Raw genomic sequence first — 17,760 nt, 5'->3', positions numbered from 1 at the left:
TCTCGAGTAGCGGTACATATTTGACTCCGGCCAGTGAAGTCTATAAAGTAGGGTTTAAGACAAGTTAATGTGGTTAAAAAGGGGAAGATATGAAGAAAATAAAGTTGAACGAAAGTGACTCAGAGTGTGCTGATTCACCCATGAGGAATTTGGAATTTTGTGTGCAAGTACACAACACAACAAAAAAAATACTTTCATGATCATTCAAGTATGTTAATGTTACAAAGCTCAAGTATTGACATAATGTTTGTGACCTTGACTATATTGCAACAGTTCCATTTACATGTGGACTAGGCCTGCACGATTATTTAAAACGATTATTGCTTCTGAACAATAGTGCCGACAATGACAATCATACGACGATGTAAAGCAAACACACACACACACTGTTAACTCATACAACTCCATTCCTTTGGGTTCTCTCATCTCATTCTCATTCATGGCACTCATGCCGCTGCCAATCCCATCCCTACTACTAATTGACACAAGCCGCTATGCAGTTGTACGCTGTAGTGCCGGCTCGTCAGACGGTACCCGCCCCCCCGAACCTAAAATGACATCACATTGTAGGCTCTACAGAGCCGAACCGACTTTTATTCGGCTCTAAACTAGGAGTATGAATCGGCCCTAAGGTCCGAAAATCGTGGTTCACATTTTAGTGGGGCACCAATCAGGGCCAAGTATGTAAATATAGCAGAGGCATTCTTTTTAAATGGCCCGTTGGAAATGCAGGTTCCACACAGATTCCAGACTAATATCTACCCAGTGATATTAGTCTGGCCATAACAGGCTAGCTGCAGCCCCCCTATTGCAACAGATTAAAAAAAAAACTAAAAAAAAACTAAAATCTATAAGCTGTATCCATCTATAAGTTTGGCTATTTTTGCTCATTTGGAAGTTTTTGAAAATATATCTCAGAGGCAAATATTGTAATTTTACTCACTACATGTATTTGAAAACTTTAGTTACTAGTTACGTAGATTAGTGTTACAAAACATACATTAAACACTTCAGCCTCATATACATTTCGGCCAGCAGATCTAAAAGCTCACAATGCGTCACAAAGCAACGCATTGTGACCTATTTTCAAAATATTTGAGTGCTCAGGCAGTGAGTGAGCAAGGCATAAATAAACGACGTTACCTTGTGCAGGTCAATGTCGTAGGTGTAGTCCATGACGGGCGTGGGGCTCTGGGCAAACAGCTGGCCCACCATGGTGCGATAGGCCTTGCCGTTGGTGTTGGCCATGGTGTGCTGCAGCACCTCGTGCAGCTCAGACTCGGCCATGTGCGGCGGCGGCAGCAGCTCGCTCCGCAGCAGCTCCTGGGCCGTGGGCCGCCGGGCCGGGTCGTGGTTCAGCAGCCACGCTATCACCGACCTCTGTAGAGGGGGTGTTAGGGTTGTCACAATGGGCTCCAATGCACAGTACACACACGCCATTTTTGGAAAGAACTTGGGCCCCTTCACAGGTGTTACCCGCTGATACTAATGAAGGCTCTGTTGTTCCGTTCTGGACTGGTCAAAGGGAGTCAGGGTGCTGCTATTGTGCGTGTCGCCCCCCTGGAAACACTCTGCTACACCAGTGGGTCTCAAAGTGTCCTTGAGTGGGTTCCAAATGCCGCCCCTTACGGGTGTGTAACTCTGAGTGCACAAATGGATGGCTTATAGAGTAATGTCTTGCAGAAAACAGCGAGTTGAGAAAACAGGCTTGGTTCACTTCTGTGGTCTCTAACATTACACCTAGCTACATGTTTAAGCATTTACATGTCGATTTCAGCTCTGACACTTATTTCAGACATGCTCTAGTATGTGAAGAGTCTGCCTGTGCAATTATTTGTGTGACAATTAATCGTCAACTTAAATGTGTAATCGCGACAGCCCTATCTTGGGGGTGGGGGAGGGGTTTGAGTGTGTAAAAAAGGAGAACTCAAGGAGAGAATGATGTAAAATAAAGTGATATATAACAAGATATACAGTAAGTACCAGAATCTAGTATCTTTAATCCATTTAAGGCCTGAGGCTGATTCTACAAATTACAGTAGTTTTCAAGATAAAAAAAAAAGCCAACCCACAAATCTAAGAGGATTTTAATGGGAGAAAAAAACATTTCTATGGTGTTTTTATTTTTCCATTACCCCCCCCCCCCTCTCCCCCATAAGAGCATAGGGTCTGTGCACTAACTAGCAGAGCCACCAGGCACCCCGGTCATTTCTTCAGGTCCTAAAAACATACTTGGTTCCAGGGGGGTGAATTACATTTAAAAATGCTTAAACAGGGGACATCGGCTCACCTGTGTGCCTCGTTCGTACTCGCTGAAATCTTCGGGGAATTGGATGGCCTCCTGCGGAGTGAGAAGAGATCAGGGTAAGGAACAACTTTCCCAGAAGATCCCAAACTAAAGCCCCTTGGCGAGGAGGGACTCACCGTGCGGAGCTGGCCCAGCACAGAGATGCGCTCGGAGCCAGTGGTCATGGGCCTGTAGGACATCTCAAACAGGATGATTCCCAGGCTGAACAGGTCCACTTTCTGAAGACACACAGAGAAGATATTATACATATTATATTATACACAACAACACGCAATGCTTTGTATACTAAAAACTGGCACAATGCAGATGAAATTTCCGCTTTGGCACGAGTCACATGTTAGGCCATTAAGTCTTTGACGCGTTCCAGCCAAGAAGCTATAACGACTAGAGTAAGTACAGCAATTACACCACAATTCAGTATGACGTAATCATAATATATATATTTTTTATTACAAGGTATGTCTACATATACGAGGCTTTTCTCTCCTTACACTGAAGCAACCGTATACATTTTTATTTAATAATTTACTCAAAATATATAGAAAAGCAAAGCTGAAAAACAAAGCTATATACAATATGTGATTTACAGCATACACCACGGACTTCAGAGCCTAGTCGTATATTTATTTAGTTTTATAACTCTGTGACCACAAACTGCACAGGAGTTGTCAGTGGTGGATTGATAATATCTTACCTGGTTGTAGGTGGCTTTGGTGTTTCCCTGCACCTCCGGGCTGACGTAGAGGGCAGTGCCAACCATACCCGTCATGTTGCCTGGAGAGACGCACAAAGCACAGAAAATGCGACGTTTGCAGAGCACAGAAAACGAAAGTGAGCGACAAACTTAAAACCCATTTTGGGCGGGAACCCCTTTTGGTGTTATGTTATAATTGAAAAATAACAGATCTACAAGCTCATAGCGCGCCACCGAGTGGCGCGTTACGAGCTTTTGAAAAAAATCGTGAAAATATTTATTTCAGAAAACTGGATTTTGTTTTTTTCAAGGTCAGACCTAAATGGGTTAAAAGGTGAATAGTTCTTCTTTTTACCTGTTGGGTCTGGTTTGTTCATGGCAGCCGAACCAGTCTCCTCCACTTCAAATGTACCTGCGGCCTGGCAGGAATGAACAACGTAAAAAATCATTAACCTTAAAACATCCTGGACTCCCCAGTAGAAGGTCTTCACGGTTCTGTTTTTCGTCGGGTCTGTTTATGATTAAAGCGGCTATAAGCAATAATATGCTCAAAGTTTTAATGACCTTTTTATTTATTTTTTGATATTCAGACAGCCAGCAATGGGTAAAACGCTCCCAAAAACAATAACAATGAAGTCTCTGTGACACATCTAGGGGCCACAATCTGCATTCAAAGATTTTCCTAGAAGCTTTGTCATTGGTCGATTTGCCTGTCTACTTCCTGATTGGTTAGTTATTTCGACCTGGGTTTTTTTTCGACCAATGACAAAGCTTCTAGGAACATCTTTGAATGCAGATCGTGGCCCCTAGATGTGTCACAGAGACAAAAATAATTCTTCCTTCCTTCCTTTTTCCCCTCACTGTATTAAAGCGTTACATTTTTTACTGTGACGATTAGATTTTTTGTTGTTTTTACCTATGATGATATTGATTTTTGTTGTTATTGTTCATGTGTCTATGAATTAATTGCATAGGGCCAAAATGGAAACATGACCGCAAGGATATTTTTTGGTGCTATCCCTTTAGGACTGAGTGTTTGACTGTACTCCGTTGATGTTTATACACGTATCAATAGTTTATACAATAGTTTATCTGTCTAATAAACTATTCAATAAAAATAAAATAAAACACAAAAAACACCACCCAACTGTGACATAATATGTACCCCGACACCCGAGTGAGTTAATATAGCATCAAATTCACTTTAACCACTTTTTACACAGTGTAACCCTAAACATAACAACAAATAAACAGCACAAAATACTTTCAGATGGGGGTCTGCGGCCAAACACATTAATTTGGGGGTCCTTGACATGAAAATGTTTGTGAGAACCACTGCCTTTAGTCGACAGCAGAGTGCCGTTGACGGTTAAGTGGAAGTAATGCGTACCACATTAGCGGGATGGTCTGTAGCCAGGCCAAAGTCTCCGATTTTCACATGGTCCTGCGAGTCCAGGAAGATGTTGACGGGCTTCAGGTCCCTATGAATCATCCCCTGTATGGAGAGGATTAAAGAAACAACATGTGCTCAACGCGTGTCTCCATTAGCGGTCTTCGCGGTTATTCCGGGGTGTTTTCTTGGAAGCTGGGCTTGTTTGCTTTAAAGGAACAGTATGAACATGTCAAGAAGGTCCTTGAGAACACCTTTGCGTAAACATGGTTTTAAAACACTAACCGGATAGGAATGATAGGAAAATCACGTAATTATTTTTCCACGTTGCGCAGTAGGCCAACAGTTGCTAAGGAGATGAGAAGATGAAGCGTTTCGCTCAACTCGTCTGTGTGTTCTGCACTTGCTCCAGCTAAACCGAACCTGACACCTTCAAACCCCTCCTTCCCGTTTGCTCTTCTGTATGTCCTCAAAGCTACATTCGTAACTTTTAGGACTCTCGTAAGACAAAGACAATTGCAAGAGTTACAACGGGGCTCCACCGGGCACGTCAGCGTCGCTCTCCGTCACCGTCAGGGAATGTTCCCTTTTTAATCAATGAAGGGTGGCTCCACTGCCCGCGTTGCGTTGCGTGACTGCATTAAAATTGCCCCGGTTCGTTTTTTGACGCACGCAACGGAGACCCGCCGTAAGAGTGCAAACTTTACAGTAAGGATCAAGGTGCATTTAGTTTCCAATCCAGTCACGATTGGTTAGAAGCACATTTTATTCATTAAAATCTAAGCCCCAGATTGCAGCTTTTAAAAACTAAAACCTTTGCATCATCATAGTCCCAAACTGCCCTTTGTGCTCTTTGGAGGTTATACTGCAAAACGTTATGACTCAAAACACATCTGCTCCGCACGCACGCACACACACTAGGCATGTGAATCTCGTCTCATCTCACGATTAGATACGCATCTCGATGCACTGCCAGCGATACGATACTTAAGCGATACATGGAATCTCCTGGCGATACGATTCACCCCTCAACCGATAGGATGCGATTTGATGGCGATTCGATTCTGGACATTGCGATACGATGCGATTTGATGGCGATTCAACACAATAGAAAGGATTTATATTTCTATTAATTTCCCAAAACATGTAAAAATGCATTACATTTAAATTCAAAGCTATTTATTGTTTTACTGTAGGTTAGTATTATAGCTCTGCATCGCAAACAACCCAACATATAGAATTCTGTAAGTAAACAAAGGGTCTGCCCTCTGCTGGTTATTGTGGAATTGTTAGATTACTAATAATCATAGGCTATAGTATAATTATTATATCTCACAATAGATTAAAATGTAATAGCCTATCGTTCATCAATTAATGTTACCAACATATAAATAGAAAAGAAACAAATAAACAAAACAAAAATTACAGGTCACACTCGTAGTGCTATCAAACAAGTCTATGTCTAGTTTAATCTGCAACACAGTTTTATAATATAATTGCCTATGTATAGTGGGGGTCCCTGCTTGATCTCTCACTCTCAGCTAAGTGGTCCTTGGCTTGACCTGAAAAACATTGAAGACCCTGGCCTGCATGTATTATTAACGTTTTAAATACATAGCAGATTTACAAGCTCACAACGCGTCTCCTCCACCGTGATCCACGCCCCGCTGTGAGCTTGTGGATCTGCAATTGTAGGCGTGCGACACCGTCTTGCTGCAGAATATAAATAAGGCTTCTATCCCAGAGAACAGCAGTGGAAAGTTGTGAAACGGTTGTAAACGACTTTAAACGCAAGCAGTACACCCAGCTGTGGCGTTGTTGTTGTTGTACACGTGTGTGAAGACTGCAGAAGCTTTCTTTAATTACAAATTGATGATTGCGACGCAGATTCGCGTCGGAGAATCAGCAAGAACAGCTGTGGAGTGTGGATCATTACCTAATACCAGCACGCAGCGCTACAGTGAAAGGTCATCTGATCGACGGACAAAGCTCCTCGGACAGCTATTTTATAAAGCTAAAGGTGGTGCTTCTCTTGTTTAATGCGTGGGGCTCACTTCTGTTAGTCGCGGGTGATCTTTAAAGTCTGTTTGTTGTCTCACAGTCTCAACGTGTCTACTCTGCACCGTCGTACGGTAGCTTCTGTTCTGTTGTGTGCGCTGCGAGAGACCTTTTTTTTCTTCCTTTTCTGATGGTACGTTCAATGAGCCTCGGAAACACAGGATAGGGTGAAATTTACCATGAAAAGACGGTGCAACCATGGATTTTACCCATGCAAACACTGCATCGAGATTTCACCCGTCAATTGTATCCGATACACAGTGAATGAACCGATGCACTCGCATCGCGCACGTCTGTATCGATACGTATCGATTATTTTCCACATGCCTAACACACACACACACCTGCTCGTGGATGTACGCGAGGCCATCCAGGATCTCCCTGAACAGTCTCCAGAGCCTGCTGGTGTCCTGATGCAGGCCGTGGTCAATGGTGTCTCTTAAAGTGCTCTTTTCACAGTATTCCATCTGGGTTGGGTCAGAAAGAAGGCACCCGTTAGGCCGTTACATCATGTCAGACAGTGGTGGATGTGGTACTCAATTGTTTTAATTAACCCATTCTGACCTTAGATCAGATTCTAAAAATGTCTGTTTGAAAATGACAGTTTTCTGAAAAAGCTATGTTTCTGTGTCAGTCGTTCTTCGATTTTTCAAAAATAGCAGAACTACAAGATCGTAGCACGCCACTCGGTGGCGCGGTATGAGCTTGTAGATCTGCTATTTTTAAATAGCTAAAGCATAACGTAATGCTAACACCAAAACGGGTTCCCGCCTAAAATGGGTTGTTAAGGAAAAGTATCAATACTGCAATGTAGATCTGCTCTTTTCAAATGGCCGAAATGTGTAGTAAAAGTACAATATCTGCCACTGAGATGTAGTGGAGTAGAAGTAAAAGTATTGTAAATTGGAACAGTAACTACAAAAGATCTCAGAATTGTAAAAAGAAAAAAGTAAATGTACTTTTCCACCACTGCTTGTCAGACAGTGACCTCTGGTGGTGAACAACAGAGGAGACGCTTACATTGCCATTTGGACTTACCTGTATGTATGTACAAGTTGTGTGCTATTTGGACTTACCTGTATATACAAGTAGTGTGCTATTTGGAGAGGCCGTTCCGAGTCTGTGCTCTCCGTCGTGTCGGTCCCTGTTTTTTTGCCTGGCGAGTCCTTATGGATCAAAATAAAAAGGTTGATGATTAGGACAGTGATAAATCATAATAACAACAACAAACAGTGGTTCTCAATCTGTGGGTCAGCACCCCCAGGGGGGTCCCCACATGATTTTGGGGGGTGTGTCCAGATGACAGTGAAGGGACAATTTGATCTTGTAGATTGGCTTTTGTCACAATATATATCTGTGGAACAGAGTCAAACTAAACAAAATGCCGCCACTCCTACAGTGCTCTTCGGGGTGGGGGGTCCCCCGTTCAAATATGATTATTTTGGGAGGTCACAGCCTTAAAAAGGTTGAGAACCACTGCTATAACAAAGATATTGATTTTCAATAAATATGAATGCACAAGGTCAGGTAGCAGGAGACGAATTAATACCTTAGGTAATGTAACCAGGGATAGGTCATCATTGCTTTCATCGTTGCCATTGTCAAAGATGATGTCATCCTCCGAGTCGCTGTGCGATGGCCTAGATTCACAATAAAACATGGCAAGTGAGTATATGAGCTGTCAAACAGGCACGACAACTGCATATAATAACCCCCGTCATCCCTGTTTTGGTCATGTCACCATTGGTGTGATTTAATAGAGAAGTGGATCTCAAAGTGTGGTCTGGGGAGTGGGGACCCCCAGTGATCCCTTTGGGAGGGGGGTTCCAGTTGGTCCCCAGCAAAGGCAGTTAAAACAGCAAAGTAATCACAATCACTTTAACCACTTTATCCATTTGGCTATTAAAAAAAAGATAGCAGATCTAAAAGCTTGCAACGTGGCACGAGCAAAAAGTTTGAATAGTTTTGAGGGTCCCTGGCACAAAATCGTTTCAGATAGGGGGTCCGCGGCTAAATGATGAATCAATTTGGTGATCCAGAGCCACACATTTTAAAGAACAACTCACAAAAAGGAGGCACCGAACACATCGTCCTCCTCCTCTTCCTCATCGCTGGACTCGTGTCCGCCGCCACTGCATTTGGCACTGGAAGACCTCTCGATGGAGGTGGACCACTCCACCGAGCTGGCCAGGGCCGGAGGGGGCGCCACGTCCTCCACGTTGTCCGCCAGGCCCAGCTCGTTGACGCGGCATGCCCCCAGCAGAGGCCCTCGTTTGGGGGACGACGGCGGCGGCTTGAGGTCCCCCGCCGCGGCACTCCTGGCCTCCGAGCTGTCGCTGGAGCTCAGTACGCCCATGGTGGGCGTCTCGTGCCTCTCGATCCAGGCATTGTAGTAGCGGACGATGTTCTCGTGGTTGAGGCGCGACAGCAGTGTCACCTCGCCCTTGATCCGTCGGAACTGCTTGCTGGCCGGGTTGACCTGGATGCGCTTAGTGGCGTAGTAGCAACCGTCTAGTTTGTTCTGGACCTGGTCGGCGTGGATCATTGGGAAAAATGGAAAAATGAAGAGAGGTGAGAACGGGCCACTTTCAACCTGCCGTCCCCATGTGTGGCACGTCATTATTGGCGAACGCTTACAAACAATTCAATCCGATTCACAAGCTCAAAACGTGTCCACAAGGGCCGGTACTCGGTAGACCAACTACAACCACCGCAGTTATGTTATTTATTTTGTATTAACATCTACCATACAGATTGGTCAAGATAACGGTTTATTCAGCAAAAGGAGGAAAGGATTGCAGCTTCAAATGGCTACGGGAAGAGAGACAGAGAGGAGCCAACTGTGAAGAACCGCTGCCCAGCGTCTTGGGACGTTCAAGCCGGTCTGCTGACGACAGCGTACCTTAATAACCGCACCGAACGCTCCTTTCCCCAGGAGCTGGAGTTCCTCAAACTCGTTGAAGTAGCGTGAAAACTGCCTCTGGAAAACTCCCCCGGAACTGAAGGGAGCATAGAGGATGTGGCTGTGAGGAATGACCGACGACGGAAAGTCCTCCGGGAGTTCTGGGAGAGGAATAAAATACCCATGCATCACACATACTTGTTTTAATGAATAAAATGTTATTTCCTGCAAATGGGTTTCAATTGTTCGAAATAAAATGTCATTGGTCAAAAATGTGGTGCCTGTCCTTTATCTACCAAGTCTGCACGTTGTATGCGTGTGAATCATCAGTCTATTAAAACCAAATGTTATTCCCACAGAATGACAACATTGCATTAACCACATTGTGAGAATTTAGATTTACTATTTTTCCCGTGAATTGGTTTGCGATTACAAAAGTTACATAATTCTATACATTTGAACCATGATATGCTGATTAAAATTTCAAAATAGGTTCTGGTTTACCTCAGTGTTTCCCAGAGTGCAAAGACTATCAAATGACAGATTGATTCCTCTGCATTCAGAGAGTATGGAGTACCAAAGTCTGACATACTTTATGCATCCTGCCATATGGATTGGAAGCATCAACCGACGGCGAGACAACTCTAGCGTTACCGCCGCAGAATAAGTTACATTTTCTCCAGAAACATACCGTATCAAATGTGAATGACTGTGACTGACTATCATTATCGATACAGAGCCACCTCCCTGACAGTATCGTCCGGCTGAACTCCACAAATTCCAAACATGAATGAGCTTCATTTTAGTGACTGTGATAAAAGTAAAGTAGTCATACTGTAGGCGATATAGACATTTTACAAAGGAAATAGAGCATGCACCTCCACTCTAGCCCAGGTGCTGGACAAAAGGCAGTACAAGAGGAAAAACTGAGCTCCACTGGTTTATTTGACTCAACGTTTCGATCCCTTAGGATCATCATTCCTGAAGAAGATCCTAAGGGATCGAAACGTTGAGTCAAATAAACCAGTGGAGCTGAGTTTTTCATACCAGTGTTGCAGACTCTATTTTTCCTGATATAGAAATTTTACTCATATCAGTTAAAACATTCCATCAATTCTTGCATATTTACTTAACTTAAACATATCGGGTGTAATAAATTCACGCAAATATGTACTGTACTGCGAGCGTGTGTGCGTGTGTGTGTGTTACCTTCTGGGCTGGTCTCCTGGCTCTGAGGCAGGGCTTTAGGTGGTGGAGGGTTGAGGAAGGAATGTTCTAAGAGCTGCTGGGTAGTCCAGCGATCGGCATCGTTTAAGCACACACACCTGTCACGTAAACACACACAAAACGACAAATCAATAAAGAACAACCAGCAGTTCGGATCCCACTGCCCAAGCACGTGCCTGTCCTCCCGCCTTCCTACCGACCTAACCCTCATCATCCACATCCATCCATACCTGTTGAGGAAGTCCTGAAAGTCTCCAGGCAGGCTGCTGGAAACAGTCACAGGGTACTCCTTCACCTCCTTCCCCTGGCAGAGAGCGAGTAGCATCAGCCCCAGGCTCCACACGTCTCCCTTTTTGCCCGTCTTGGTCGGCATCGCCGACGTGTCCTCACAGAAGCGCACGTGGCTTTGCTCAAAGATGTCGTCCTTGCAGATGTCGGACAGCCTCTTCGACAGGCTGTAGTCGGTCAGACGAACGTTGCCCTCCGCGTCCAGCAGCACGCTGGAGGCCCCCAGTTGTTTGTGGACCACCGAGTTGGAGTGGAGGTAGTCGAGCGCGGCCAGCAGCTGGGCAGCGTGCTGACGGAGTCGGTCCAGAGGGACGGACGTGTTGCTGGCCAGGCTCTGGCTCAGGTTGGTCCCGGCTACGTGCTCCACCAGCAGGCTGACCTGCAGGCAGTCGTCCCTCTCTGTGGAGCTCAGCGCTTGGTAGTGCACCAGGTTAGGGTGTTCCAACTTCAACAGGGAGTTCAGCTCACTCTCTGCCCCGTGGATCTACGGAGAAGGTAGAGTGGAAGAGTTTAACCAAATAAAATTTAACCAGATAAAATCGGTATCCCAACTGGCCTTACTAAAGAGCAGGAGAGACGGGGAGAACTAAATAAATCACCTTTAACTAAATTATGGTAATCAACATTTTAGATGTGGTCTTTGAAAACAGCAAACCTATGTATGTTTTAAATTATTAATTCATAATTTAATTAATAATTAATAATAATATTAATTATTTTCCCTGGCCTGAGTAAACCATACAAAGATATTGCGATTAGGGATGCACGATTATGAAATTATGACCAATATCCGATCTCTGATTATTTGCAGGCCGGTATCAGCCGGTACCGATTCTGAACGATTCCGATATTATGCAGAGGACCACAATGGAAACAAGCCTAGGCCCTATAGGGGCTTGGCCCAAAGCCTGTTAATAAAGTATGAAATCAATCAATAAATAGCCTATAGTCTTTTCCAAGTGTCTGTGTTCACAACTGAATGAGATGAGAACACAAATTAAATGTAGAAAAAAGGAAAGTGTATTTAGCTTTTACATCATATTTGATTTGGCTTGAGGTACTAGACACTTTTGATGTATATTGAACTCATTGATGATGTTTTACATTTTCCATTTAAATTGTGATTAATGACACTGCTCACTAACGGCACAAGTAACAATCTTGCAATATTTCATTACTTGCCTGTTTCTTGCAGTTCTCAATCTTCCCCATCTCTTGGCTGGTAAAGAACTTGCCCATGTTCTTGTTCCATCGCAGGGACCACTCATAAATCACAACAAAGTCTCCTGAGTTGGCCTCAAACCCGTAGTAAACACTACGCCCCAGCCTCTCGCTCTCGCCTGCCAGAAACATGAACACAGACAGAAACAAAAAGCAGGGCAGACAAAACAGTATGGTGGTCAAACAATGCATTGTAGACATTGGACAAACAGGAGAAGGGTGCACAGTGCACACCAGTTTTGGTGAGGTGCTCCTGTCCTGGCTGCACACTCATAGCCACGATGCAAAAATATTTAAACACGCCCAGGGTGCCGGCCCGGTTCCGGCAAGCCGCCCGCGTCCGAAATGGTCGAGAAATGACAGAGTTCCTTTTCTAGGCTGCACAACAGTGACACTTGGTTTTGAAAACCAACCAAATGCAATTTCCGTGCTTAGACACAGGCAGCCAGCCACTCACCCAGGCACACACAACGCTACTTAAGGAAGTGGTTGCACCGCTTAAAAAGAGGAAACCAACGTTTTCGACCTTGTAAGGTCGAAAACAGGGACACAACAAACATGCAACACATTATCTCTCTCAACCAATCATCAAGTAAATATACAATACTATTGTACCGTTGAAGGTCTCAGGACCGGGGGGGGACCACTGTTGTGTTGGGTGGGGATATATGGGCTAAGATTAATGCTTTTGTAACACTTGCTATGCATCCCGTGTGTATGGTTTCTCAACCAATGGTCCATTGACTAATAATAATTTCCTAATAATAATCCAGACATTCCGGTGAACTTCCCCCTCTTGAGATTCTTACTCCATACAATAGTCAGCTAAATGGGCAGAGGTATTGCAGTCACAAGAAAGTGACAATCTTATGTTCATTCTGACATCATGGGTCAAGTTTGTAAATCATTAGTTTTGTGTCACTTGGATTATTATTATTATTATTGTTCAACTGTATGGTCATCTACGTCTAAAATGAATCTAGCTAAATTACAGGTTGCACAAAATAGGGCAGCCAGACTTGTTCTGGGCTGTTCTATAAGAACTAGTATTGTAAATATGCAGTCCAGCCTCTCATGGCTCACTATTGAGCAAAGAAGTTTGGCCACATTTTTCTTTGACCTCCAAACTTGTCAGTAAATGACTACAGTACATGGACGGCCATCTTATAGGTCACTGGGTCATTCAGTTCACTGCTTCTCAACTAGTGGGATGACATTTTTAACAAATCCTACATTACTAAATGCATGGTCAAGGACCACATGCAATACTTCCAGGGACCACCAGTGGTCCACGGACCACCTGTTGAAAACCCATGGTTTAAATAATAAACATAATAAGAAATCGAAAATGAAACTTTTTGATGCAAATTTTGTTAGGATGTCTATGTATTTAATGACATTTTCACTCAGCTTTGTACTGAATGTCTGTTACAAATCCTGATGATTCTTATTGTTGTGTTGCATGTCTGAAACTATCTTGGTAAAATAAAGCATGAAGCGAATAACATAAAAGTGTTCAATCAATACCTATGCATTTCCCTCTGTGGACGATAAGCTCCCCAACTGTGCCGTTACAGAAGTGGAGAAGTTCTTGAGAACGTTGGTTGTCCTCGTTGAACGTGTCACGCCTGATTCAAACAGAGACAACCCAAAGCATTAACACAGACGTGTTATAAAACATGCATAGTAGTATGTAAAACACTATTGTGTTGTTCACCCTGTGTGGTGAAACACAGGGTTGTTTTAGGTGATAAACAGTCTTTCAGTGCACACTGTATTTTACTTTGGGTCATCTTTTTTCTGAAAACAGAGCACCTGTCCAAGCTGGAGGCACCACGGAGGTATCAAGCCCCAGTCTCAATGGTGGGTGAGAGCTTGTGCCACCCTGACCCAGATGCCAGAAAGTCTGTTTTATAGTGTCATTTTTGTTCCATGTTGGGGTTTGTACTATTCTGTACCTGTGACGGGTGGAAGACGTGGTCCGTCGCCGACCACTGCCTCCTCTCTTCTGGTCCGTCAGTTCACAAGGAGGTGTGGCTGATTGGGGCGGGCTCGTTGCTACCACAGAGCTGGTGGGGGACCACTGCTCCAGGCTCTCAAGACGCTCCTTTGATGGCAAAGTCACATCATGGGAATGTTACTGTACACCGTTTAATTTGTAAACTAAATTATGTTCAGTTTGAATTGTATTACGGTACTTTTAATTTATCTGAGAGTCAGAAACAAGTCTAATATTCATGGGAGAATGAGAGTTAATCTCAGGCACCAGTTTGGCAATCTCCTTCCTCCTCCTCCCTTCTCGTTTTTCATCCTCTCTTCTTTGGATTTCAGCCATGATTTCTTTTTCCTAAGAGGATCAGAATCGCCAAAAATATGTTTTCATGTACAAGGAATTTGACTTAGCGAGGCTGGCACTGTACTGTTAAAGCATAAATATTAATATAGATAGATATGAAGATATTGTTTCAGTTGGTTTCAGTTGTTTATACAAATAACAAATGGAGGATACAACTATAGATACAATATATGTTATGAAAGGACATAAATATGAATATGGATGAATATCATAATGTTTACATTATGAAAACTACAGAAACAATGAATGATTGAACAGGACAGACAATACAACTGCATGATGTGTGTAGGCCCTTTTCCCACATGCACTAAACTCCAGTGGTGTTGTTCCATATTGGCCTAATGTTGATACAGGAGCAGGTGTTGCTTTACCGGTATCCATTCCGTACATTTTACCACTCCCAAGTCCCAACCTTGTATTATTCACAGTACTTAAATCCTTTGTCCCAACTGCGTCCTGGGGAGGATCTCTGTTCCAAACTTTCATAAACATATTATTGGTAGAACTATTAGCACCAAGGTGTCAGCAGCCAACAATGCTCTTTGCACCCAGGGTGGAATAGACAATGTGGCTATTACACCTGGGTGTATTTAGCATGGCAGAGACAAGCTGTCCATAGTAAACAATTCTACTGGCACCCAGGCACACATTAGATGCTGTATTATACAATGTACAAATTAACATGTATCAGAGTCCCAATCATCGGCTGCAATGCATAAACTTGTCTGGTTTTAAAAAAAAAGAAACAATCACCAGTAAATAGTGTGACTATCGTCACCCGGGTGAAAATAGGCACTAGACTTCTTGCGTGATTTAGACACCACATCACATGAGCACACAGCACAGATGTCAACATACTTTAACAAAGCTAGTCTTTTTTCCCCCTTTTACTCTGCTAGATTTTAAATATAGGGTCTTAAATCTATTGCTATTTTCATGACTTTGTTATTAAACCCCATAGCACTTTGTGATTTGCACAAAAATGTAAAGTGTGTTATAAATAAAATGTATTAGTATTATCTAATGTGGGAACAGACCAGGGGGGCTGAAAGTTCATATAATGGCCTGTTGTGGCACTGTCATTGGGCCCAAAAAATCCCATAGCCCCATAGAAGTCCATGTATTTGGGCCCAACTTCACCTAGACTGTATTACCTTAATAATGGTCATGAATACTTTCTGCTTCCAGTCACTAGTTTAAAGTCTCTTTTCTAATGTCATAATATTCTTTTTGGAAAATTATGGTCCCATTTATAAAACAAATTACCATAATCAGTCTATGGAACAGACACCATACGGCACTTCTCCATAAAGGACACCAACTTGTGAATGACTATTTGTTCTATCCTATGGACAGCATGTGGGAAAGGGACCTTATGTTCATGTGTGTTTTACTGTTTTCCATACCGTGTCCTCCTCCTGTTTACGACGTTGGTCCAGCTTCTGTTTCTCCTCCTGGGCCAGCTTCTCCTGCTGCCTGCGCTGGTTCTTCAGCATCTCCTCGTGGAAGGAGCTCGGCGGCCGTTTGTTGTGCTCACTCAGGAAAGTCTGGACAAGGTCCGCAAGCTCGTAGATCATCACCTATCAAGGCATGAGAGCCATGAATCGAGTGTGCGTGCGTGTGTGCATGTGTGTGTGTGTGTGTGTGTGTGTGTGTGTGTGTGTGCACGTTTATTGCGTGTGCTCTCACCTCGCCACACCGCATGCTTGCTTTCTTGGTCAGGTCTGTCAGGAGGTTTTGGAGGTTGTCATTTGAAAGTCCTTTTGGGTTCTTCAGCTCCAGCTCAGGAGGCCTGTGCCCAAATGCGTGCATTACAAAATCCAGGGCAAAACTCTTATTCAAAAAAACTCACAATGTGGCCAAGCTGTTGCCATCCTTCAAATTGCAAACAACCAACCGTTCAGTTTAGTATGTGGATAGCTGCTCAGTATAATAGTAAAGTAACTGTCGAGAATGAAATATGATTATTATTACATTCTGGAATCTCTACTGGGATGGGTTTCTGGGATACTGGTATCTCTTTTGACCTGATTACTTTGTTGAATGAATGTTCAAGGGAAACACCTAATGAGAAAAGATACTATATTAACCACTTGAGCCCTAATATACTTTGTTATATAACTAAGAGCAAAAAATGATAAACAAGCTCACAACGACATGCCCAAATAATGCAACGTTTCAACCACCTCCTAAAGGTCTTTGTCGGATATACTCACACATCGGGGTACGTGGGTGGGCATTTGACATGCAAGTCCACGGTCACATGGCATTCCTGTCCATTGCTCAGCCCATTGGGTCTCAGGCAGAGATAAATCTCTGGAGGCCTTTTAACCTACAATAGATGCAATGAACCTTCATTTTAGAATGATGAACTGATGGATGGATCAGACTTACAGGACAAGAACTGTATACACACTGGAACAATATCCATTATCATTGTGTGAAACTGTGAACTGTCTGTGGGCTGTGCTGTTTTGCTGTGATTTACAATTTACTATGTATTTAACCATCCTGATCCTGTGAAGCCAAACACATTTTCCACATTGTGGAAATAAAGATGATCTTATCTTAAGTCTTATCTGATTTCCATGATAGAGACACTGTATCTACCATGCACACACTGACAGTCACACACCATTCTAATAACGGAAGCTAGCTAAAAATAAGAAGTATTGTCATTCGTACTTACTAGTACTTAGCCTTAATTTAGTGCGATTTAGATCCAAATATCAATTTTACAAGCGAGACCTGGGTGACCAAGCTAGCAAGTTTGCAGCCGTATGTATAAAATCTCAACCTATTCAAATACAACATACAATATGCACAATGCCATGTACCGTATGTTTTGCACTGTACATAACGTGCAGCAGGGACCCTGACCCACCAATCCTTTATATAACCTCACTCTGCTCTGTACCTTCCACGGATCTTTATTCCGCAGATCTTCGAAGTCATCTTCGAAGATAGACGACAGAGCCTCTAGTTCAAGTTCCTGCTGGCCAGTATAGTCATCATCTTCTTCATCATCATGGGTTCCATGTGTTGTTGGAGTGTGCTGATGACTGCTCATTCTTCTCACAGCACTACATGGCTTCACACCCCTCGGGAAAAAAAGAGACTATAGGAAGCGATTAGAGTTGTGTCGGACACTTTGTCCTTGTCTACCTGGCGGCTTTCCTGCGACTTAAAATAACCGTCATTGGTCAAATAAAGATAACAGCCAAGCAGCCAAATCTATCCTATATCCTGTAAAGACAAACTTGGGGGTGTTCGTGTTTGTGGACACACGAGTAACACGCAGTCACAACACCGTGGA

General features: G+C 43.4%; 1 protein-coding gene across 1 annotated transcript in view; it reads right to left on the bottom strand.

Annotated features, from left to right (window-relative positions):
- eif2ak4 (eukaryotic translation initiation factor 2 alpha kinase 4) overlaps positions 1–17,760 on the bottom strand; it is a 48,179-nt gene extending 30,419 nt beyond the window's left edge. Inside the window, exons 1-21 of the mRNA XM_080784056.1 lie at positions 17,362–17,760; positions 16,661–16,776; positions 16,134–16,236; positions 15,851–16,024; positions 14,355–14,435; positions 14,047–14,195; positions 13,616–13,716; positions 12,050–12,207; positions 10,810–11,351; positions 10,562–10,677; positions 9,353–9,513; positions 8,517–8,977; positions 8,000–8,090; positions 7,527–7,616; positions 6,795–6,917; positions 4,393–4,497; positions 3,358–3,421; positions 3,003–3,082; positions 2,425–2,526; positions 2,291–2,341; positions 1,144–1,380 (exon numbers count right to left, since the gene is read on the bottom strand). Coding sequence (XP_080640182.1) covers positions 1,144–1,380; positions 2,291–2,341; positions 2,425–2,526; positions 3,003–3,082; positions 3,358–3,421; positions 4,393–4,497; positions 6,795–6,917; positions 7,527–7,616; positions 8,000–8,090; positions 8,517–8,977; positions 9,353–9,513; positions 10,562–10,677; positions 10,810–11,351; positions 12,050–12,207; positions 13,616–13,716; positions 14,047–14,195; positions 14,355–14,435; positions 15,851–16,024; positions 16,134–16,236; positions 16,661–16,776; positions 17,362–17,514 — 3,258 coding nt within the window. The 5' untranslated portion in view covers positions 17,515–17,760. The remainder of the gene's footprint in view (positions 1–1,143; positions 1,381–2,290; positions 2,342–2,424; positions 2,527–3,002; positions 3,083–3,357; positions 3,422–4,392; positions 4,498–6,794; positions 6,918–7,526; positions 7,617–7,999; positions 8,091–8,516; positions 8,978–9,352; positions 9,514–10,561; positions 10,678–10,809; positions 11,352–12,049; positions 12,208–13,615; positions 13,717–14,046; positions 14,196–14,354; positions 14,436–15,850; positions 16,025–16,133; positions 16,237–16,660; positions 16,777–17,361) is intronic.

The sequence above is a fragment of the Protomyctophum bolini genome, assembly GCF_963924005.1.
Source record: "Protomyctophum bolini genome assembly, chromosome: 15".
In the NCBI taxonomy this organism is placed as follows: Eukaryota; Metazoa; Chordata; class Actinopteri; order Myctophiformes; family Myctophidae; genus Protomyctophum; species Protomyctophum bolini.
The sequence above is the reverse complement of the archived record's forward strand: the minus strand, read 5'-3'. Positions and strand labels throughout refer to the sequence as shown.